Source organism: Silurus aristotelis, assembly GCF_946808225.1.
Source record: "Silurus aristotelis genome assembly, chromosome: 3".
Classification (NCBI taxonomy): domain Eukaryota; kingdom Metazoa; phylum Chordata; class Actinopteri; order Siluriformes; family Siluridae; genus Silurus; species Silurus aristotelis.
Window position 1 is genome coordinate 29,671,737 of NC_139576.1, and position 24,285 is coordinate 29,696,021.

The window sequence follows — 24,285 nt, forward strand, 5'->3', positions numbered from 1 at the left end:
TATACAGATTAACTTTTTTTTAACTGTCAGATATGTTATTGAAGATGATACACAATTTGATAATAAACACATTTGTGGAAATTAAAGTAATCAATTGGTTTTACACAGTCATACCAAAAGAAGGTGGGAAGGATGGAGTGTGGGGAACTGCCAGAGTGTCTATAGAAGTCAGAAATTGTTCCTGGACATTTTGGAGATCAGTGAAATCTGACACAGTCAGAGAGAATCTGGGGTCAAATGAAATTCGCTCGAGCTCATTGCTATCAGAGTCCCTTGATCCTATCGTAAAAATCATGATACCCAAATCCTTCAGTGCCGCAGCTGGGATATCGACATTGTCAGAAGACCTTTCGGCACTCAACAGGATCAGCATCTGTGGCACACCCTCCAGACGTCTGCTACCCGAAGAGGTAGTAAATACGTTGTCTCTGACATATTGAAGAGCTGCCCCAATGTTTATTGGGCTTCCACCCTTGTGCCTCAAAGAACTGACTGTGCCAAGAACATCCTCCTTTGTCGTGTATGTCCTAAGATAAAAATGGACATCAGCATCTCTGCTGAATTGGACTACAGACACACGGTCTTTGTTCTCGCCCACGTTCAAACTCCCCACCATGTGCTGGACAAAGTCTTTCATTGCTGCGAACCCATTTCTATTGCTGTCCGACCCATCCAGCAAGAACACAACATCTCTCCTCGGTACATTGGTCTCAACTAGGTGTAATTACGGAAGAAATATACAGAACGTTATAAACAAGGTGGCAATAGACTTTTTGTGCTAAGCAACAGCCTGCCATGAGCTGCACAGATTTTACTGCCTGCTCTACATGTCTCATAAAAATTTGGAATAACTTTGGGGTAAATATAGACCTAGAAAGATTTTCTTACCTCTTGTGGTTGGAGATTTACTTGCGACTCCTACAAGTCCAGTGTTAATGATGGAGAGAAGCTGCTCTTGTACATTGGGGAGGTAAGTAAAGTCTGTCACTGAGAGGGTGGCACTAGGGTCATTTGAGATCTTTTGCAATTCATCGGTATCTGAGCCTACCAATCCCACAGAAAAGATCAAGATTCCAAGCTCTTTTAGGGAAGAGGCTGGTACGTCAACGTTATCAAGTGACCTTCCTCCACTCAACAAAATCAAGACCTGAGGAACACCCTGTAAACGTCTGCTTCCAGAAGACGCAGTGAAAACATTGTCCCTTACGTACTGGAGAGCCATTCCTGTGTTGAGAGGTCTCCCTCCTTTATGTCTCAGACCTCTAATGGCGTCGACAACGCTCTCCTTTGTTGTGTATGTATTGAGATAGAAATGCACCTCTGGATCTCTGCTGTATTGGACTACAGAGACGCGGTCTCTCCCATCTGACACGTGCAACCTGTCCGCAAAGTTTTGAACAAAATCGCGAATTGCTGGAAAATAACTCCTTGTGCCGTCTGAACCATCGAGAAGGAATACGACATCTCTCCCCTCAAGCCTTTGATCAACTACAGAGAGTGAAATATAAAACATTTTATATCAACCCTTCTTGGACAATTTTCAAAGTAGCCCTCTATCCCATTCACAGTCTGTACTGTAAGATAGTTGACCGTCTTATCTTTCTTTTTATGCTTTTCAACCACTTTGGTGGTCGTAGCTTGGTGACCATGCAAGATAGCTGAGACCTGATCGCAAGGGAGTTGCACAAAACTGCATTTTGGCTAGAATTGCAGACATGGCCTCTAAGATTTAGGCTTGTAGGTGATAGCAACTTTGTCAACAAAACTGGGATAATCTTAGAATTGACTAAATCAGGCTACAACTGTGACAAAGCATCTGTACAATTACTTCATGTGTGATAGATAATTGAAATAACTAATATGGTATGATGGAATTCCATAAATGATTGTGCAGTCAGAGTGATGGCTGCTGTTAAAGTTTGTCTTACCTATTACCGTAGGCATCACTGGCTTTATGTTCAGAAGTGCACTGCTAAGAGAGGAGTAAAATTGCTGCTGGACATTGGCTAGGTCAGAGAGCTCAGAAACAGTGTGAGCATATGAAGGACCATTTGCAATTCTCTGAATTTCACTGCTCAAATTTCTGGTTCCAACACCAAAAATTAACACTCCAAACTCTTTGAGGGCAGAGGCAGGTTGATCAACATTATCTGTTGACCTTGATGCCCTGAGCAGTATGAGAATATTAGGCACACCGTGCTGACGTCTACTGCCAGCAGAGGCAGTGAAGACATTTTCTCTCACATATTGGAGAGCTGAGCCTGTGTTGACCCGTCTCCCACCTTTGTGCTTTACGGTGCTGATAGCATTGATGATTTCCTCTTTTGTTGAATACGTATTCAGATGGAAATGCACCTCAGCATTTGTACTGTACTGTACCACTGAAACACGGTCCATGCTGTCCCCGATGTTAAATGTTTCCACTAATCTTTGTACAAAGTTAAGCATGGCAGGGAATCCATTCCTTGCCCCGTCTGACCCATCCAGCAGGAAAACAACATCCTTTCTAGAAACCCCATAATCAACTAAGAAAGAAACAAATCCATTAACACTACAAATAGTTTGGCATATACGGACATTTTCAGTAAGTAATATACAGATTAACTTTTTTTTAACTGTCAGATATGTTATTGAAGATGACACACAATTTGATAATAAACACATATGTGGAAATTAAAGTAATCAATTGGTTTTACACAGTCATACCAAGAGAAGGTGGGAAGGATGGAGTGAGGGGAACTGCCAGAGTGTCTATAGAAGTCAGAAATTGTTCCTGGACATTTTGGAGATCAGTGAAATCTGACACAGTCAGAGAGAATCTGGGGTCAAATGAAATTCGCTCGAGCTCATTGCTATCAGAGTCCCTTGATCCTATCGTAAAAATCATGATACCCAAATCCTTCAGTGCCGCAGCTGGGATATCGACATTGTCAGAAGACCTTTCGGCACTCAACAGGATCAGCATCTGTGGCACACCCTCCAGACGTCTGCTACCCGAGGAGGTAGTAAATACGTTGTCTCTGACATATTGAAGAGCTGCCCCAATGTTTATTGGGCTTCCACCCTTGTGCCTCAAAGAACTGACTGTGCCAAGAACATCCTCCTTTGTCGTGTATGTCCTAAGATAAAAATGGACATCAGCATCTCTGCTGAATTGGACTACAGACACACGGTCTTTGTTCTCGCCCACGTTCAAACTCCCCACCATGTGCTGGACAAAGTCTTTCATTGCTGCGAAGCCATTTCTATTGCTGTCCGACCCATCCAGCAAGAACACAACATCTCTCCTCGGTACATTGGTCTCAACTAGGTGTAATTACGGAAGAAATATACAGAACGTTATAAACAAGGTCGCAATAGACTTCTTGTGCTAAGCGACAGCCTGCCATGAGCTGCACAGATTTTACTGCCTGCTCTACATGTCTCATAAAAATTTGGAATAACTTTGGGGTAAATATAGACCTAGAAAGATTTTCTTACCTCTTGTGGTTGGAGATTTACTTGCGACTCCTACAAGTCCAGTGTTAATGATGGAGAGAAGCTGCTCTTGTACATTGGGGAGGTAAGTAAAGTCTGTCACTGAGAGGGTGGCACTAGGGTCATTTGAGATCTTTTGCAATTCATCGGTATCTGAGCCTACCAATCCCACAGAAAAGATCAAGATTCCAAGCTCTTTTAGGGAAGAGGCTGGTACGTCAACGTTATCAAGTGAACTTCCTCCACTCAACAAAATCAAGACCTGAGGAACACCCTGTAAACGTCTGCTTCCAGAAGACGCAGTGAAAACATTGTCCCTTACGTACTGGAGAGCCATTCCTGTGTTGAGAGGTCTCCCTCCTTTATGTCTCAGACCTCTAATGGTGTCGACAACGCTCTCCTTTGTTGTGTATGTATTGAGATAGAAATGCACCTCTGGATCTCTGCTGTATTGGACTACAGAGACGCGGTCTCTCCCATCTGACACATGCAACCTGTCCGCAAAGTTTTGAACAAAATCGCGAATTGCTGGAAAATAACTCCTTGTGCCGTCTGAACCATCGAGAAGGAATACGACATCTCTCCCCTCAAGCCTTTGATCAACTACAGAGAGTGAAATATAAAACATTTTATATCAACCCTTCTTGGACAATTTTCAAAGTAGCCCTCTATCCCATTCACAGTCTGTACTGTAAGATAGTTGACCGTCTTATCTTTCTTTTTATGCTTTTCAACCACTTTGGTGGTCGTAGCTTGGTGACCATGCAAGATAGCTGAGACCTGATCGCAAGGGAGTTGCACAAAACTGCATTTTGGCTAGAATTGCAGACATGGCCTCTAAGATTTAGGCTTGTAGGTGATAGCAACTTTGTCAACAAAACTGGGATAATCTTAGAATTGACTAAATCAGGCTACAACTGTGACAAAGCATCTGTACAATTACTTCATGTGTGATAGATAATTGAAATAACTAATATGGTATGATGGAATTCCATAAATGATTGTGCAGTCAGAGTGATGGCTGCTGTTAAAGTTTGTCTTACCTATTACCGTAGGCATCACTGGCTTTATGTCCAGAAGTGCACTGCTAAGAGAGGAGTAAAATTGCTGCTGGACATTGGCTAGGTCAGAGAGCTCAGAAACAGTGTGAGCATATGAAGGACCATTTGCAATTCTCTGAATTTCACTGCTCAAATTTCTGGTTCCAACACCAAAAATTAACACTCCAAACTCTTTGAGGGCAGAGGCAGGTTGATCAACATTATCTGTTGACCTTGATGCCCTGAGCAGTATGAGAATATTAGGCACACCGTGCTGACGTCTACTGCCAGCAGAGGCAGTGAAGACATTTTCTCTCACATATTGGAGAGCTGAGCCTGTGTTGACCCGTCTCCCACCTTTGTGCTTTACGGTGCTGATAGCATTGATGATTTCCTCTTTTGTTGAATACGTATTCAGATGGAAATGCACCTCAGCATTTGTACTGTACTGTACCACTGAAACACGGTCCATGCTGTCCCCGATGTTAAATGTTTCCACTAATCTTTGTACAAAGTTAAGCATGGCAGGGAATCCATTCCTTGCCCCGTCTGACCCATCCAGCAGGAAAACAACATCCTTTCTAGAAACCCCATAATCAACTAAGAAAGAAACAAATCCATTAACACTACAAATAGTTTGGCATATACGGACATTTTCAGTAAGTAATATACAGATTAACTTTTTTTTAACTGTCAGATATGTTATTGAAGATGACACACAATTTGATAATAAACACATATGTGGAAATTAAAGTAATCAATTGGTTTTACACAGTCATACCAAGAGAAGGTGGGAAGGATGGAGTGAGGGGAACTGCCAGAGTGTCTATAGAAGTCAGAAATTGTTCCTGGACATTTTGGAGATCAGTGAAATCTGACACAGTCAGAGAGAATCTGGGGTCAAATGAAATTCGCTCGAGCTCATTGCTATCAGAGTCCCTTGATCCTATCGTAAAAATCATGATACCCAAATCCTTCAGTGCCGCAGCTGGGATATCGACATTGTCAGAAGACCTTTCGGCACTCAACAGGATCAGCATCTGTGGCACACCCTCCAGACGTCTGCTACCCGAGGAGGTAGTAAATACGTTGTCTCTGACATATTGAAGAGCTGCCCCAATGTTTATTGGGCTTCCACCCTTGTGCCTCAAAGAACTGACTGTGCCAAGAACATCCTCCTTTGTCGTGTATGTCCTAAGATAAAAATGGACATCAGCATCTCTGCTGAATTGGACTACAGACACACGGTCTTTGTTCTCGCCCACGTTCAAACTCCCCACCATGTGCTGGACAAAGTCTTTCATTGCTGCGAAGCCATTTCTATTGCTGTCCGACCCATCCAGCAAGAACACAACATCTCTCCTCGGTACATTGGTCTCAACTAGGTGTAATTACGGAAGAAATATACAGAACGTTATAAACAAGGTCGCAATAGACTTCTTGTGCTAAGCGACAGCCTGCCATGAGCTGCACAGATTTTACTGCCTGCTCTACATGTCTCATAAAAATTTGGAATAACTTTGGGGTAAATATAGACCTAGAAAGATTTTCTTACCTCTTGTGGTTGGAGATTTACTTGCGACTCCTACAAGTCCAGTGTTAATGATGGAGAGAAGCTGCTCTTGTACATTGGGGAGGTAAGTAAAGTCTGTCACTGAGAGGGTGGCACTAGGGTCATTTGAGATCTTTTGCAATTCATCGGTATCTGAGCCTACCAATCCCACAGAAAAGATCAAGATTCCAAGCTCTTTTAGGGAAGAGGCTGGTACGTCAACGTTATCAAGTGACCTTCCTCCACTCAACAAAATCAAGACCTGAGGAACACCCTGTAAACGTCTGCTTCCAGAAGACGCAGTGAAAACATTGTCCCTTACGTACTGGAGAGCCATTCCTGTGTTGAGAGGTCTCCCTCCTTTATGTCTCAGACCTCTAATGGCGTCGACAACGCTCTCCTTTGTTGTGTATGTATTGAGATAGAAATGCACCTCTGGATCTCTGCTGTATTGGACTACAGAGACGCGGTCTCTCCCATCTGACACATGCAACCTGTCCGCAAAGTTTTGAACAAAATCGCGAATTGCTGGAAAATAACTCCTTGTGCCGTCTGAACCATCGAGAAGGAATACGACATCTCTCCCCTCAAGCCTTTGATCAACTACAGAGAGTGAAATATAAAACATTTTATATCAACCCTTCTTGGACAATTTTCAAAGTAGCCCTCTATCCCATTCACAGTCTGTACTGTAAGATAGTTGACCGTCTTATCTTTCTTTTTATGCTTTTCAACCACTTTGGTGGTCGTAGCTTGGTGACCATGCAAGATAGCTGAGACCTGATCGCAAGGGAGTTGCACAAAACTGCATTTTGGCTAGAATTGCAGACATGGCCTCTAAGATTTAGGCTTGTAGGTGATAGCAACTTTGTCAACAAAACTGGGATAATCTTAGAATTGACTAAATCAGGCTACAACTGTGACAAAGCATCTGTACAATTACTTCATGTGTGATAGATAATTGAAATAACTAATATGGTATGATGGAATTCCATAAATGATTGTGCAGTCAGAGTGATGGCTGCTGTTAAAGTTTGTCTTACCTATTACCGTAGGCATCACTGGCTTTATGTCCAGAAGTGCACTGCTAAGAGAGGAGTAAAATTGCTGCTGGACATTGGCTAGGTCAGAGAGCTCAGAAACAGTGTGAGCATATGAAGGACCATTTGCAATTCTCTGAATTTCACTGCTCAAATTTCTGGTTCCAACACCAAAAATTAACACTCCAAACTCTTTGAGGGCAGAGGCAGGTTGATCAACATTATCTGTTGACCTTGATGCCCTGAGCAGTATGAGAATATTAGGCACACCGTGCTGACGTCTACTGCCAGCAGAGGCAGTGAAGACATTTTCTCTCACATATTGGAGAGCTGAGCCTGTGTTGACCCGTCTCCCACCTTTGTGCTTTACGGTGCTGATAGCATTGATGATTTCCTCTTTTGTTGAATACGTATTCAGATGGAAATGCACCTCAGCATTTGTACTGTACTGTACCACTGAAACACGGTCCATGCTGTCCCCGATGTTAAATGTTTCCACTAATCTTTGTACAAAGTTAAGCATGGCAGGGAATCCATTCCTTGCCCCGTCTGACCCATCCAGCAGGAAAACAACATCCTTTCTAGAAACCCCATAATCAACTAAGAAAGAAACAAATCCATTAACACTACAAATAGTTTGGCATATACGGACATTTTCAGTAAGTAATATACAGATTAACTTTTTTTTAACTGTCAGATATGTTATTGAAGATGACACACAATTTGATAATAAACACATATGTGGAAATTAAAGTAATCAATTGGTTTTACACAGTCATACCAAGAGAAGGTGGGAAGGATGGAGTGAGGGGAACTGCCAGAGTGTCTATAGAAGTCAGAAATTGTTCCTGGACATTTTGGAGATCAGTGAAATCTGACACAGTCAGAGAGAATCTGGGGTCAAATGAAATTCGCTCGAGCTCATTGCTATCAGAGTCCCTTGATCCTATCGTAAAAATCATGATACCCAAATCCTTCAGTGCCGCAGCTGGGATATCGACATTGTCAGAAGACCTTTCGGCACTCAACAGGATCAGCATCTGTGGCACACCCTCCAGACGTCTGCTACCCGAGGAGGTAGTAAATACGTTGTCTCTGACATATTGAAGAGCTGCCCCAATGTTTATTGGGCTTCCACCCTTGTGCCTCAAAGAACTGACTGTGCCAAGAACATCCTCCTTTGTCGTGTATGTCCTAAGATAAAAATGGACATCAGCATCTCTGCTGAATTGGACTACAGACACACGGTCTTTGTTCTCGCCCACGTTCAAACTCCCCACCATGTGCTGGACAAAGTCTTTCATTGCTGCGAAGCCATTTCTATTGCTGTCCGACCCATCCAGCAAGAACACAACATCTCTCCTCGGTACATTGGTCTCAACTAGGTGTAATTATGGAAGAAATATACAGAACGTTATAAACAAGGTCGCAATAGACTTCTTGTGCTAAGCGACAGCCTGCCATGAGCTGCACAGATTTTACTGCCTGCTCTACATGTCTCATAAAAATTTGGAATAACTTTGGGGTAAATATAGACCTAGAAAGATTTTCTTACCTCTTGTGGTTGGAGATTTACTTGCGACTCCTACAAGTCCAGTGTTAATGATGGAGAGAAGCTGCTCTTGTACATTGGGGAGGTAAGTAAAGTCTGTCACTGAGAGGGGGGCACTAGGGTCATTTGAGATCTTTTGCAATTCATCGGTATCTGAGCCTACCAATCCCACAGAAAAGATCAAGATTCCAAGCTCTTTTAGGGAAGAGGCTGGTACGTCAACGTTATCAAGTGACCTTCCTCCACTCAACAAAATCAAGACCTGAGGAACACCCTGTAAACGTCTGCTTCCAGAAGACGCAGTGAAAACATTGTCCCTTACGTACTGGAGAGCCATTCCTGTGTTGAGAGGTCTCCCTCCTTTATGTCTCAGACCTCTAATGGCGTCGACAACGCTCTCCTTTGTTGTGTATGTATTGAGATAGAAATGCACCTCTGGATCTCTGCTGTATTGGACTACAGAGACGCGGTCTCTCCCATCTGACACATGCAACCTGTCCGCAAAGTTTTGAACAAAATCGCGAATTGCTGGAAAATAACTCCTTGTGCCGTCTGAACCATCGAGAAGGAATACGACATCTCTCCCCTCAAGCCTTTGATCAACTACAGAGAGTGAAATATAAAACATTTTATATCAACCCTTCTTGGACAATTTTCAAAGTAGCCCTCTATCCCATTCACAGTCTGTACTGTAAGATAGTTGACCGTCTTATCTTTCTTTTTATGCTTTTCAACCACTTTGGTGGTCGTAGCTTGGTGACCATGCAAGATAGCTGAGACCTGATCGCAAGGGAGTTGCACAAAACTGCATTTTGGCTAGAATTGCAGACATGGCCTCTAAGATTTAGGCTTGTAGGTGATAGCAACTTTGTCAACAAAACTGGGATAATCTTAGAATTGACTAAATCAGGCTACAACTGTGACAAAGCATCTGTACAATTACTTCATGTGTGATAGATAATTGAAATAACTAATATGGTATGATGGAATTCCATAAATGATTGTGCAGTCAGAGTGATGGCTGCTGTTAAAGTTTGTCTTACCTATTACCGTAGGCATCACTGGCTTTATGTCCAGAAGTGCACTGCTAAGAGAGGAGTAAAATTGCTGCTGGACATTGGCTAGGTCAGAGAGCTCAGAAACAGTGTGAGCATATGAAGGACCATTTGCAATTCTCTGAATTTCACTGCTCAAATTTCTGGTTCCAACACCAAAAATTAACACTCCAATCTCTTTGAGGGCAGAGGCAGGTTGATCAACATTATCTGTTGACCTTGATGCCCTGAGCAGTATGAGAATATTAGGCACACCGTGCTGACGTCTACTGCCAGCAGAGGCAGTGAAGACATTTTCTCTCACATATTGGAGAGCTGAGCCTGTGTTGACCCGTCTCCCACCTTTGTGCTTTACGGTGCTGATAGCATTGATGATTTCCTCTTTTGTTGAATACGTATTCAGATGGAAATGCACCTCAGCATTTGTACTGTACTGTACCACTGAAACACGGTCCATGCTGTCCCCGATGTTAAATGTTTCCACTAATCTTTGTACAAAGTTAAGCATGGCAGGGAATCCATTCCTTGCCCCGTCTGACCCATCCAGCAGGAAAACAACATCCTTTCTAGAAACCCCATAATCAACTAAGAAAGAAACAAATCCATTAACACTACAAATAGTTTGGCATATACGGACATTTTCAGTAAGTAATATACAGATTAACTTTTTTTTAACTGTCAGATATGTTATTGAAGATGACACACAATTTGATAATAAACACATATGTGGAAATTAAAGTAATCAATTGGTTTTACACAGTCATACCAAGAGAAGGTGGGAAGGATGGAGTGAGGGGAACTGCCAGAGTGTCTATAGAAGTCAGAAATTGTTCCTGGACATTTTGGAGATCAGTGAAATCTGACACAGTCAGAGAGAATCTGGGGTCAAATGAAATTCGCTCGAGCTCATTGCTATCAGAGTCCCTTGATCCTATCGTAAAAATCATGATACCCAAATCCTTCAGTGCCGCAGCTGGGATATCGACATTGTCAGAAGACCTTTCGGCACTCAACAGGATCAGCATCTGTGGCACACCCTCCAGACGTCTGCTACCCGAGGAGGTAGTAAATACGTTGTCTCTGACATATTGAAGAGCTGCCCCAATGTTTATTGGGCTTCCACCCTTGTGCCTCAAAGAACTGACTGTGCCAAGAACATCCTCCTTTGTCGTGTATGTCCTAAGATAAAAATGGACATCAGCATCTCTGCTGAATTGGACTACAGACACACGGTCTTTGTTCTCGCCCACGTTCAAACTCCCCACCATGTGCTGGACAAAGTCTTTCATTGCTGCGAAGCCATTTCTATTGCTGTCCGACCCATCCAGCAAGAACACAACATCTCTCCTCGGTACATTGGTCTCAACTAGGTGTAATTACGGAAGAAATATACAGAACGTTATAAACAAGGTCGCAATAGACTTCTTGTGCTAAGCGACAGCCTGCCATGAGCTGCACAGATTTTACTGCCTGCTCTACATGTCTCATAAAAATTTGGAATAACTTTGGGGTAAATATAGACCTAGAAAGATTTTCTTACCTCTTGTGGTTGGAGATTTACTTGCGACTCCTACAAGTCCAGTGTTAATGATGGAGAGAAGCTGCTCTTGTACATTGGGGAGGTAAGTAAAGTCTGTCACTGAGAGGGTGGCACTAGGGTCATTTGAGATCTTTTGCAATTCATCGGTATCTGAGCCTACCAATCCCACAGAAAAGATCAAGATTCCAAGCTCTTTTAGGGAAGAGGCTGGTACGTCAACGTTATCAAGTGACCTTCCTCCACTCAACAAAATCAAGACCTGAGGAACACCCTGTAAACGTCTGCTTCCAGAAGACGCAGTGAAAACATTGTCCCTTACGTACTGGAGAGCCATTCCTGTGTTGAGAGGTCTCCCTCCTTTATGTCTCAGACCTCTAATGGCGTCGACAACGCTCTCCTTTGTTGTGTATGTATTGAGATAGAAATGCACCTCTGGATCTCTGCTGTATTGGACTACAGAGACGCGGTCTCTCCCATCTGACACATGCAACCTGTCCGCAAAGTTTTGAACAAAATCGCGAATTGCTGGAAAATAACTCCTTGTGCCGTCTGAACCATCGAGAAGGAATACGACATCTCTCCCCTCAAGCCTTTGATCAACTACAGAGAGTGAAATATAAAACATTTTATATCAACCCTTCTTGGACAATTTTCAAAGTAGCCCTCTATCCCATTCACAGTCTGTACTGTAAGATAGTTGACCGTCTTATCTTTCTTTTTATGCTTTTCAACCACTTTGGTGGTCGTAGCTTGGTGACCATGCAAGATAGCTGAGACCTGATCGCAAGGGAGTTGCACAAAACTGCATTTTGGCTAGAATTGCAGACATGGCCTCTAAGATTTAGGCTTGTAGGTGATAGCAACTTTGTCAACAAAACTGGGATAATCTTAGAATTGACTAAATCAGGCTACAACTGTGACAAAGCATCTGTACAATTACTTCATGTGTGATAGATAATTGAAATAACTAATATGGTATGATGGAATTCCATAAATGATTGTGCAGTCAGAGTGATGGCTGCTGTTAAAGTTTGTCTTACCTATTACCGTAGGCATCACTGGCTTTATGTCCAGAAGTGCACTGCTAAGAGAGGAGTAAAATTGCTGCTGGACATTGGCTAGGTCAGAGAGCTCAGAAACAGTGTGAGCATATGAAGGACCATTTGCAATTCTCTGAATTTCACTGCTCAAATTTCTGGTTCCAACACCAAAAATTAACACTCCAATCTCTTTGAGGGCAGAGGCAGGTTGATCAACATTATCTGTTGACCTTGATGCCCTGAGCAGTATGAGAATATTAGGCACACCGTGCTGACGTCTACTGCCAGCAGAGGCAGTGAAGACATTTTCTCTCACATATTGGAGAGCTGAGCCTGTGTTGACCCGTCTCCCACCTTTGTGCTTTACGGTGCTGATAGCATTGATGATTTCCTCTTTTGTTGAATACGTATTCAGATGGAAATGCACCTCAGCATTTGTACTGTACTGTACCACTGAAACACGGTCCATGCTGTCCCCGATGTTAAATGTTTCCACTAATCTTTGTACAAAGTTAAGCATGGCAGGGAATCCATTCCTTGCCCCGTCTGACCCATCCAGCAGGAAAACAACATCCTTTCTAGAAACCCCATAATCAACTAAGAAAGAAACAAATCCATTAACACTACAAATAGTTTGGCATATACGGACATTTTCAGTAAGTAATATACAGATTAACTTTTTTTTAACTGTCAGATATGTTATTGAAGATGACACACAATTTGATAATAAACACATATGTGGAAATTAAAGTAATCAATTGGTTTTACACAGTCATACCAAGAGAAGGTGGGAAGGATGGAGTGAGGGGAACTGCCAGAGTGTCTATAGAAGTCAGAAATTGTTCCTGGACATTTTGGAGATCAGTGAAATCTGACACAGTCAGAGAGAATCTGGGGTCAAATGAAATTCGCTCGAGCTCATTGCTATCAGAGTCCCTTGATCCTATCGTAAAAATCATGATACCCAAATCCTTCAGTGCCGCAGCTGGGATATCGACATTGTCAGAAGACCTTTCGGCACTCAACAGGATCAGCATCTGTGGCACACCCTCCAGACGTCTGCTACCCGAGGAGGTAGTAAATACGTTGTCTCTGACATATTGAAGAGCTGCCCCAATGTTTATTGGGCTTCCACCCTTGTGCCTCAAAGAACTGACTGTGCCAAGAACATCCTCCTTTGTCGTGTATGTCCTAAGATAAAAATGGACATCAGCATCTCTGCTGAATTGGACTACAGACACACGGTCTTTGTTCTCGCCCACGTTCAAACTCCCCACCATGTGCTGGACAAAGTCTTTCATTGCTGCGAAGCCATTTCTATTGCTGTCCGACCCATCCAGCAAGAACACAACATCTCTCCTCGGTACATTGGTCTCAACTAGGTGTAATTACGGAAGAAATATACAGAACGTTATAAACAAGGTCGCAATAGACTTCTTGTGCTAAGCGACAGCCTGCCATGAGCTGCACAGATTTTACTGCCTGCTCTACATGTCTCATAAAAATTTGGAATAACTTTGGGGTAAATATAGACCTAGAAAGATTTTCTTACCTCTTGTGGTTGGAGATTTACTTGCGACTCCTACAAGTCCAGTGTTAATGATGGAGAGAAGCTGCTCTTGTACATTGGGGAGGTAAGTAAAGTCTGTCACTGAGAGGGGGGCACTAGGGTCATTTGAGATCTTTTGCAATTCATCGGTATCTGAGCCTACCAATCCCACAGAAAAGATCAAGATTCCAAGCTCTTTTAGGGAAGAGGCTGGTACGTCAACGTTATCAAGTGACCTTCCTCCACTCAACAAAATCAAGACCTGAGGAACACCCTGTAAACGTCTGCTTCCAGAAGACGCAGTGAAAACATTGTCCCTTACGTACTGGAGAGCCATTCCTGTGTTGAGAGGTCTCCCTCCTTTATGTCTCAGACCTCTAATGGCGTCGACAACGCTCTCCTTTGTTGTGTATGTATTGAGATAGAAATGCACCTCTGGATCTCTGCTGTATTGGACTACAGAGACGCGGTCTCTCCCATCTGACACATGCAACCTGTCCGCAAAGTTTTGAACAAAATCGCGAATTGCTGGAAAATAACTCCTTGTGCCGTCTGAACCATCGAGAAGGAATACGACATCTCTCCCCTCAAGCCTTTGATCAACTACAGAGAGTGAAATATAAAACATTTTATATCAACCCTTCTTGGACAATTTTCAAAGTAGCCCTCTATCCCATTCACAGTCTGTACTGTAAGATAGTTGACCGTCTTATCTTTCTTTTTATGCTTTTCAACCACTTTGGTGGTCGTAGCTTGGTGACCATGCAAGATAGCTGAGACCTGATCGCAAGGGAGTTGCACAAAACTGCATTTTGGCTAGAATTGCAGACATGGCCTCTAAGATTTAGGCTTGTAGGTGATAGCAACTTTGTCAACAAAACTGGGATAATCTTAGAATTGACTAAATCAGGCTACAACTGTGACAAAGCATCTGTACAATTACTTCATGTGTGATAGATAATTGAAATAACTAATATGGTATGATGGAATTCCATAAATGATTGTGCAGTCAGAGTGATGGCTGCTGTTAAAGTTTGTCTTACCTATTACCGTAGGCATCACTGGCTTTATGTCCAGAAGTGCACTGCTAAGAGAGGAGTAAAATTGCTGCTGGACATTGGCTAGGTCAGAGAGCTCAGAAACAGTGTGAGCATATGAAGGACCATTTGCAATTCTCTGAATTTCACTGCTCAAATTTCTGGTTCCAACACCAAAAATTAACACTCCAATCTCTTTGAGGGCAGAGGCAGGTTGATCAACATTATCTGTTGACCTTGATGCCCTGAGCAGTATGAGAATATTAGGCACACCGTGCTGACGTCTACTGCCAGCAGAGGCAGTGAAGACATTTTCTCTCACATATTGGAGAGCTGAGCCTGTGTTGACCCGTCTCCCACCTTTGTGCTTTACGGTGCTGATAGCATTGATGATTTCCTCTTTTGTTGAATACGTATTCAGATGGAAATGCACCTCAGCATTTGTACTGTACTGTACCACTGAAACACGGTCCATGCTGTCCCCGATGTTAAATGTTTCCACTAATCTTTGTACAAAGTTAAGCATGGCAGGGAATCCATTCCTTGCCCCGTCTGACCCATCCAGCAGGAAAACAACATCCTTTCTAGAAACCCCATAATCAACTAAGAAAGAAACAAATCCATTAACACTACAAATAGTTTGGCATATACGGACATTTTCAGTAAGTAATATACAGATTAACTTTTTTTTAACTGTCAGATATGTTATTGAAGATGACACACAATTTGATAATAAACACATATGTGGAAATTAAAGTAATCAATTGGTTTTACACAGTCATACCAAGAGAAGGTGGGAAGGATGGAGTGAGGGGAACTGCCAGAGTGTCTATAGAAGTCAGAAATTGTTCCTGGACATTTTGGAGATCAGTGAAATCTGACACAGTCAGAGAGAATCTGGGGTCAAATGAAATTCGCTCGAGCTCATTGCTATCAGAGTCCCTTGATCCTATCGTAAAAATCATGATACCCAAATCCTTCAGTGCCGCAGCTGGGATATCGACATTGTCAGAAGACCTTTCGGCACTCAACAGGATCAGCATCTGTGGCACACCCTCCAGACGTCTGCTACCCGAGGAGGTAGTAAATACGTTGTCTCTGACATATTGAAGAGCTGCCCCAATGTTTATTGGGCTTCCACCCTTGTGCCTCAAAGAACTGACTGTGCCAAGAACATCCTCCTTTGTCGTGTATGTCCTAAGATAAAAATGGACATCAGCATCTCTGCTGAATTGGACTACAGACACACGGTCTTTGTTCTCGCCCACGTTCAAACTCCCCACCATGTGCTGGACAAAGTCTTTCATTGCTGCGAAGCCATTTCTATTGCTGTCCGACCCATCCAGCAAGAACACAACATCTCTCCTCGGTACATTGGTCTCAACTAGGTGTAATTACGGAAGAAATATACAGAACGTTATAAACAAGGTCGCAATAGACTTCTTGTGCTAAGCGACAGCCTGCCATGAGCTGCACAGATTTTACTGCCTGCTCTACATGTCTCATAAAAATTTGGAATAACTTTGGGGTAAATATAGACCTAGAAAGATTTTCTTACCTCTTGTGGTTGGAGATTTACTTGCGACTCCTACAAGTCCAGTGTTAATGATGGAGAGAAGCTGCTCTTGTACATTGGGGAGGTAAGTAAAGTCTGTCACTGAGAGGGTGGCACTAGGGTCATTTGAGATCTTTTGCAATTCATCGGTATCTGAGCCTACCAATCCCACAGAAAAGATCAAGATTCCAAGCTCTTTTAGGGAAGAGGCTGGTACGTCAACGTTATCAAGTGACCTTCCTCCACTCAACAAAATCAAGACCTGAGGAACACCCTGTAAACGTCTGCTTCCAGAAGACGCAGTGAAAACATTGTCCCTTACGTACTGGAGAGCCATTCCTGTGTTGAGAGGTCTCCCTCCTTTATGTCTCAGACCTCTAATGGCGTCGACAACGCTCTCCTTTGTTGTGTATGTATTGAGATAGAAATGCACCTCTGGATCTCTGCTGTATTGGACTACAGAGACGCGGTCTCTCCCATCTGACACATGCAACCTGTCCGCAAAGTTTTGAACAAAATCGCGAATTGCTGGAAAATAACTCCTTGTGCCGTCTGAACCATCGAGAAGGAATACGACATCTCTCCCCTCAAGCCTTTGATCAACTACAGAGAGTGAAATATAAAACATTTTATATCAACCCTTCTTGGACAATTTTCAAAGTAGCCCTCTATCCCATTCACAGTCTGTACTGTAAGATAGTTGACCGTCTTATCTTTCTTTTTATGCTTTTCAACCACTTTGGTGGTCGTAGCTTGGTGACCATGCAAGATAGCTGAGACCTGATCGCAAGGGAGTTGCACAAAACTGCATTTTGGCTAGAATTGCAGACATGGCCTCTAAGATTTAGGCTTGTAGGTGATAGCAACTTTGTCAACAAAACTGGGATAATCTTAGAATTGACTAAATCAGGCTACAACTGTGACAAAGCATCTGTACAATTACTTCATGTGTGATAGATAATTGAAATAACTAATATGGTATGATGGAATTCCATAAATGATTGTGCAGTCAGAGTGATGGCTGCTGTTAAAGTTTGTCTTACCTATTACCGTAGGCATCACTGGCTTTATGTCCAGAAGTGCACTGCTAAGAGAGGAGTAAAATTGCTGCTGGACATTGGCTAGGTCAGAGAGCTCAGAAACAGTGTGAGCATATGAAGGACCATTTGCAATTCTCTGAATTTCACTGCTCAAATTTCTGGTTCCAACACCAAAAATTAACACTCCAATCTCTTTGAGGGCAGAGGCAGGTTGATCAACATTATCTGTTGACCTTGATGCCCTGAGCAGTATGAGAATATTAGGCACACCGTGCTGACGTCTACTGCCAGCAGAGGCAGTGAAGACATTTTCTCTCACATATTGGAGAGCTGAGCCTGTGTTGACCCGTCTCCCACCTTTGTGCTTTACGGTGCTGATAGCATTGATGATTTCCTCTTTTGTTGAATACGTATTCAGATGGAAATGCACCTCAGCATTTGTACTGTACTGTACCACTGAAACACGGTCCATGCTGTCCCCGATGTTAAATGTTTCCACTAATCTTTGTACAAAGTTAAGCATGGCAGGGAATCCATTCCTTGCCCCGTCTGACCCATCCAGCAGGAAAACAACATCCTTTCTAGAAACCCCATAATCAACTAAGAAAGAAACAAATCCATTAACACTACAAATAGTTTGGCATATACGGACATTTTCAGTAAGTAATATACAGATTAACTTTTTTTTAACTGTCAGATATGTTATTGAAGATGACACACAATTTGATAATAAACACATATGTGGAAATTAAAGTAATCAATTGGTTTTACACAGTCATACCAAGAGAAGGTGGGAAGGATGGAGTGAGGGGAACTGCCAGAGTGTCTATAGAAGTCAGAAATTGTTCCTGGACATTTTGGAGATCAGTGAAATCTGACACAGTCAGAGAGAATCTGGGGTCAAATGAAATTCGCTCGAGCTCATTGCTATCAGAGTCCCTTGATCCTATCGTAAAAATCATGATACCCAAATCCTTCAGTGCCGCAGCTGGGATATCGACATTGTCAGAAGACCTTTCGGCACTCAACAGGATCAGCATCTGTGGCACACCCTCCAGACGTCTGCTACCCGAGGAGGTAGTAAATACGTTGTCTCTGACATATTGAAGAGCTGCCCCAATGTTTATTGGGCTTCCACCCTTGTGCCTCAAAGAACTGACTGTGCCAAGAACATCCTCCTTTGTCGTGTATGTCCTAAGATAAAAATGGACATCAGCATCTCTGCTGAATTGGACTACAGACACACGGTCTTTGTTCTCGCCCACGTTCAAACTCCCCACCATGTGCTGGACAAAGTCTTTCATTGCTGCGAAGCCATTTCTATTGCTGTCCGACCCATCCAGCAAGAACACAACATCTCTCCTCGGTACATTGGTCTCAACTAGGTGTAATTACGGAAGAAATATACAGAACGTTATAAACAAGGTCGCAATAGACTTCTTGTGCTAAGCGACAGCCTGCCATGAGCTGCACAGATTTTACTGCCTGCTCTACATGTCTCATAAAAATTTGGAATAACTTTGGGGTAAATATAGACCTAGAAAGATTTTCTTACCTCTTGTGGTTGGAGATTTACTTGCGACTCCTACAAGTCCAGTGTTAATGATGGAGAGAAGCTGCTCTTGTACATTGGGGAGGTAAGTAAAGTCTGTCACTGAGAGGGTGGCACTAGGGTCATTTGAGATCTTTTGCAATTCATCGGTATCTGAGCCTACCAATCCCACAGAAAAGATCAAGATTCCAAGCTCTTTTAGGGAAGAGGCTGGTACGTCAACGTTATCAAGTGACCTTCCTCCACTCAACAAAATCAAGACCTGAGGAACACCCTGTAAACGTCTGCTTCCAGAAGACGCAGTGAAAACATTGTCCCTTACGTACTGGAGAGCCATTCCTGTGTTGAGAGGTCTCCCTCCTTTATGTCTCAGACCTCTAATGGCGTCGACAACGCTCTCCTTTGTTGTGTATGTATTGAGATAGAAATGCACCTCTGGATCTCTGCTGTATTGGACTACAGAGACGCGGTCTCTCCCATCTGACACATGCAACCTGTCCGCAAAGTTTTGAACAAAATCGCGAATTGCTGGAAAATAACTCCTTGTGCCGTCTGAACCATCGAGAAGGAATACGACATCTCTCCCCTCAAGCCTTTGATCAACTACAGAGAGTGAAATATAAAACATTTTATATCAACCCTTCTTGGACAATTTTCAAAGTAGCCCTCTATCCCATTCACAGTCTGTACTGTAAGATAGTTGACCGTCTTATCTTTCTTTTTATGCTTTTCAACCACTTTGGTGGTCGTAGCTTGGTGACCATGCAAGATAGCTGAGACCTGATCGCAAGGGAGTTGCACAAAACTGCATTTTGGCTAGAATTGCAGACATGGCCTCTAAGATTTAGGCTTGTAGGTGATAGCAACTTTGTCAACAAAACTGGGATAATCTTAGAATTGACTAAATCAGGCTACAACTGTGACAAAGCATCTGTACAATTACTTCATGTGTGATAGATAATTGAAATAACTAATATGGTATGATGGAATTCCATAAATGATTGTGCAGTCAGAGTGATGGCTGCTGTTAAAGTTTGTCTTACCTATTACCGTAGGCATCACTGGCTTTATGTCCAGAAGTGCACTGCTAAGAGAGGAGTAAAATTGCTGCTGGACATTGGCTAGGTCAGAGAGCTCAGAAACAGTGTGAGCATATGAAGGACCATTTGCAATTCTCTGAATTTCACTGCTCAAATTTCTGGTTCCAACACCAAAAATTAACACTCCAATCTCTTTGAGGGCAGAGGCAGGTTGATCAACATTATCTGTTGACCTTGATGCCCTGAGCAGTATGAGAATATTAGGCACACCGTGCTGACGTCTACTGCCAGCAGAGGCAGTGAAGACATTTTCTCTCACATATTGGAGAGCTGAGCCTGTGTTGACCCGTCTCCCACCTTTGTGCTTTACGGTGCTGATAGCATTGATGATTTCCTCTTTTGTTGAATACGTATTCAGATGGAAATGCACCTCAGCATTTGTACTGTACTGTACCACTGAAACACGGTCCATGCTGTCCCCGATGTTAAATGTTTCCACTAATCTTTGTACAAAGTTAAGCATGGCAGGGAATCCATTCCTTGCCCCGTCTGACCCATCCAGCAGGAAAACAACATCCTTTCTAGAAACCCCATAATCAACTAAGAAAGAAACAAATCCATTAACACTACAAATAGTTTGGCATATACGGACATTTTCAGTAAGTAATATACAGATTAACTTTTTTTTAACTGTCAGATATGTTATTGAAGATGACACACAATTTGATAATAAACACATTTGTGGAAATTAAAGTAATCAATTGGTTTTACACAGTCATACCAAGAGAAGGTGGGAAGGATGGAGTGAGGGGAACTGCCAGAGTGTCTATAGAAGTCAGAACTTGTTCCTGGACATTTTGGAGATCAGTGAAATCTGACACAGTCAGAGAGAATCTGGGGTCAAATGAAATTCGCTCGAGCTCATTGCTATCAGAGTCCCTTGATCCTATCGTAAAAATCATGATACCCAAATCCTTCAGTGCCGCAGCTGGGATATCGACATTGTCAGAAGACCTTTCGGCACTCAACAGGATCAGCATCTGTGGCACACCCTCCAGACGTCTGCTACCCGAGGAGGTAGTAAATACGTTGTCTCTGACATATTGAAGAGCTGCCCCAATGTTTATTGGGCTTCCACCCTTGTGCCTCAAAGAACTGACTGTGCCAAGAACATCCTCCTTTGTCGTGTATGTCCTAAGATAAAAATGGACATCAGCATCTCTGCTGAATTGGACTACAGACACACGGTCTTTGTTCTCGCCCACGTTCAAACTCCCCACCATGTGCTGGACAAAGTCTTTCATTGCTGCGAACCCATTTCTATTGCTGTCCGACCCATCCAGCAAGAACACAACATCTCTCCTCGGTACATTGGTCTCAACTAGGTGTAATTACGGAAGAAATATACAGAACGTTATAAACAAGGTCGCAATAGACTTCTTGTGCTAAGCAACAGCCTGCCATGAGCTGCACAGATTTTACTGCCTGCTCTACATGTCTCATAAAAATTTGGAATAACTTTGGGGTAAATATAGACCTAGAAAGATTTTCTTACCTCTTGTGGTTGGAGATTTACTTGCGACTCCTACAAGTCCAGTGTTAATGATGGAGAGAAGCTGCTCTTGTACATTGGGGAGGTAAGTAAAGTCTGTCACTGAGAGGGTGGCACTAGGGTCATTTGAGATCTTTTGCAATTCATCGGTATCTGAGCCTACCAATCCCACAGAAAAGATCAAGATTCCAAGCTCTTTTAGGGAAGAGGCTGGTACGTCAACGTTATCAAGTGACCTTCCTCCACTCAACAAAATCAAGACCTGAGGAACACCCTGTAAACGTCTGCTTCCAGAAGACGCAGTGAAAACATTGTCCCTTACGTACTGGAGAGCCATTCCTGTGTTGAGAGGTCTCCCTCCTTTATGTCTCAGACCTCTAATGGCGTCGACAACGCTCTCCTTTGTTGTGTATGTATTGAGATAGAAATGCACCTCTGGATCTCTGCTGTATTGGACTACAGAGACGCGGTCTCTCCCATCTGACACATGCAACCTGTCCGCAAAGTTTTGAACAAAATCGCGAATTGCTGGAAAATAACTCCTTGTGCCGTCTGAACCATCGAGAAGGAATACGACATCTCTCCCCTCAAGCCTTTGATCAACTACAGAGAGTGAAATATAAAACATTTTATATCAACCTTTCTTGGACAATTTTCAAAGTAGCCCTCTATCCCATTCACAGTCTGTACTGTAAGATAGTTGACCGTCTTATCTTTCTTTTTATGCTTTTCAACCACTTTGGTGGTCGTAGCTTGGTGACCATGCAAGATAGCTGAGACCTGATCGCAAGGGAGTTGCACAAAACTGCATTTTGGCTAGAATTGCAGACATGGCCTCTAAGATTTAGGCTTGTAGGTGATAGCAACTTTGTCAACAAAACTGGGATAATCTTAGAATTGACTAAATCAGGCTACAACTGTGACAAAGCATCTGTACAATTACTTCATGTGTGATAGATAATTGAAATAACTAATATGGTATGATGGAATTCCATAAATGATTGTGCAGTCAGAGTGATGGCTGCTGTTAAAGTTTGTCTTACCTATTACCGTAGGCATCACTGGCTTTATGTCCAGAAGTGCACTGCTAAGAGAGGAGTAAAATTGCTGCTGGACATTGGCTAGGTCAGAGAGCTCAGAAACAGTGTGAGCATATGAAGGACCATTTGCAATTCTCTGAATTTCACTGCTCAAATTTCTGGTTCCAACACCAAAAATTAACACTCCAATCTCTTTGAGGGCAGAGGCAGGTTGATCAACATTATCTGTTGACCTTGATGCCCTGAGCAGTATGAGAATATTAGGCACACCGTGCTGACGTCTACTGCCAGCAGAGGCAGTGAAGACATTTTCTCTCACATATTGGAGAGCTGAGCCTGTGTTGACCCGTCTCCCACCTTTGTGCTTTACGGTGCTGATAGCATTGATGATTTCCTCTTTTGTTGAATACGTATTCAGATGGAAATGCACCTCAGCATTTGTACTGTACTGTACCACTGAAACACGGTCCATGCTGTCCCCGATGTTAAATGTTTCCACTAATCTTTGTACAAAGTTAAGCATGGCAGGGAATCCATTCCTTGCCCCGTCTGACCCATCCAGCAGGAAAACAACATCCTTTTTAGAAACCCCATAATCAACTAAGAAAGAAACAAATCCATTAACACTACAAATAGTTTGGCATATACGGACATTTCCAGTAAGTAAAATACCGGTTAACTGTATTTTCTTTTAATGTCAGATATGTTATTGAAGATTACACACAATTTGATAATAAACACATTTGTGGAAATTAAAGTAATCAATTGGTTTTACACAGTCATACCAAGAGAAGGTGGGAAGGTTGGAGTGAGGGGAACTTCCAAAGTGTCTATAGAAGTCAGAAATTGTTTCTGGACATTTTTTAAATCAGTGAAATCTGACACAGTCAGAGAGAATCTGGGGTCAAATGAAATTCGCTCGAGCTCATTACTATCAGAGTCCCGTGATCCTATCGTAAAAATCATGATACCCAAATCCTTCAGTGCCGCAGCTGGGATATCGACATTGTCAGAAGACCTTTCGGCACTCAACAGGATCAGCATCTGTGGCACACCCTCCAGACGTCTGCTACCCGAGGAGGTAGTAAATACGTTGTCTCTGACATATTGAAGAGCTGCCCCAATGTTTATTGGGCTTCCACCTTTGTGCCTCAAAGCACTGACTGTGCCAAGAACATCCTCCTTTGTCATGTATGTCTTAAGATAGAAATGGACATCAGCATCTCTGCTGAATTGGACTACAGACACACGGTCTTTGTTCTCGCCCACGTTTAAACTCCCCACCATGTGCTGGACAAAGTCTTTCATTGCTGCGAACCCATTTCTATTGCTGTCCGACCCATCCAGCAAGAACACAACATCTCTCCTCGGTACATGGGTCTCAACTAGGGATAATTACGGAAGAAAAATACAGAACGTTGTAAATGAGAGATTCCGTCTCTCCCTTCTGACACATGCACCATCTCGGCAATGTTTTGAACAAATTCACACATTGCTGTAAAATAATTACTAGTGTCACCTGAACCATCCATTTAAAAGTATTATATCATGATTTACATTTATTATTCCTAGAACATGAATAGCAATAAGTAATTACATTAACAATATGGATTTATTTTTACAT

General features: G+C 42.7%; 3 protein-coding genes across 4 annotated transcripts in view; all 3 read right to left on the minus strand.

The window, feature by feature from the left end:
* Window positions 1-24,285, minus strand: part of LOC310724036 (craniofacial development protein 2-like) — a 384,292-nt gene that overhangs the window by 231,055 nt on the left and 128,952 nt on the right. The gene's annotated exons all lie outside the window — the stretch shown is intronic.
* Window positions 1-24,285, minus strand: part of col6a3 (collagen, type VI, alpha 3) — a 75,454-nt gene that overhangs the window by 30,970 nt on the left and 20,199 nt on the right. Inside the window, exons 10-33 of one of the 2 annotated variants that reach the window (XM_083537622.1) lie at window positions 23,447-24,046; window positions 22,665-23,261; window positions 21,625-22,224; window positions 20,851-21,450; window positions 20,073-20,669; window positions 19,033-19,632; window positions 18,259-18,858; window positions 17,481-18,077; window positions 16,441-17,040; window positions 15,667-16,266; window positions 14,889-15,485; window positions 13,849-14,448; window positions 13,075-13,674; window positions 12,297-12,893; window positions 11,257-11,856; window positions 10,483-11,082; window positions 9,705-10,301; window positions 8,665-9,264; window positions 7,891-8,490; window positions 7,113-7,709; window positions 6,073-6,672; window positions 5,299-5,898; window positions 4,521-5,117; window positions 3,395-4,080 (exon numbers count right to left, since the gene is read on the minus strand). The exons of the other annotated variant lie outside the window; for it this stretch is intronic. Of the exons in view, the coding sequence (XP_083393748.1) occupies window positions 3,425-4,080; window positions 4,521-5,117; window positions 5,299-5,898; window positions 6,073-6,672; window positions 7,113-7,709; window positions 7,891-8,490; window positions 8,665-9,264; window positions 9,705-10,301; window positions 10,483-11,082; window positions 11,257-11,856; window positions 12,297-12,893; window positions 13,075-13,674; window positions 13,849-14,448; window positions 14,889-15,485; window positions 15,667-16,266; window positions 16,441-17,040; window positions 17,481-18,077; window positions 18,259-18,858; window positions 19,033-19,632; window positions 20,073-20,669; window positions 20,851-21,450; window positions 21,625-22,224; window positions 22,665-23,261; window positions 23,447-24,046 (14,432 nt within the window). The 3' untranslated portion in view covers window positions 3,395-3,424. Of the gene's footprint in view, window positions 1-3,394; window positions 4,081-4,520; window positions 5,118-5,298; window positions 5,899-6,072; window positions 6,673-7,112; window positions 7,710-7,890; window positions 8,491-8,664; window positions 9,265-9,704; window positions 10,302-10,482; window positions 11,083-11,256; window positions 11,857-12,296; window positions 12,894-13,074; window positions 13,675-13,848; window positions 14,449-14,888; window positions 15,486-15,666; window positions 16,267-16,440; window positions 17,041-17,480; window positions 18,078-18,258; window positions 18,859-19,032; window positions 19,633-20,072; window positions 20,670-20,850; window positions 21,451-21,624; window positions 22,225-22,664; window positions 23,262-23,446; window positions 24,047-24,285 lie in introns of those variants that run through there. 2 annotated transcript variants of the gene reach the window in all.
* Window positions 101-1,941, minus strand: LOC310723597 (collagen alpha-3(VI) chain-like; the record flags this gene model as incomplete). Its single annotated transcript, XM_083536859.1, has 2 exons — window positions 889-1,941; window positions 101-714 (listed from the first exon to the last, which is right to left on the minus strand). Exons 1-2 carry the CDS (start codon window positions 1,511-1,513, stop codon window positions 101-103), a joined length of 1,239 nt encoding a protein of 412 aa, XP_083392985.1. The 5' UTR covers window positions 1,514-1,941.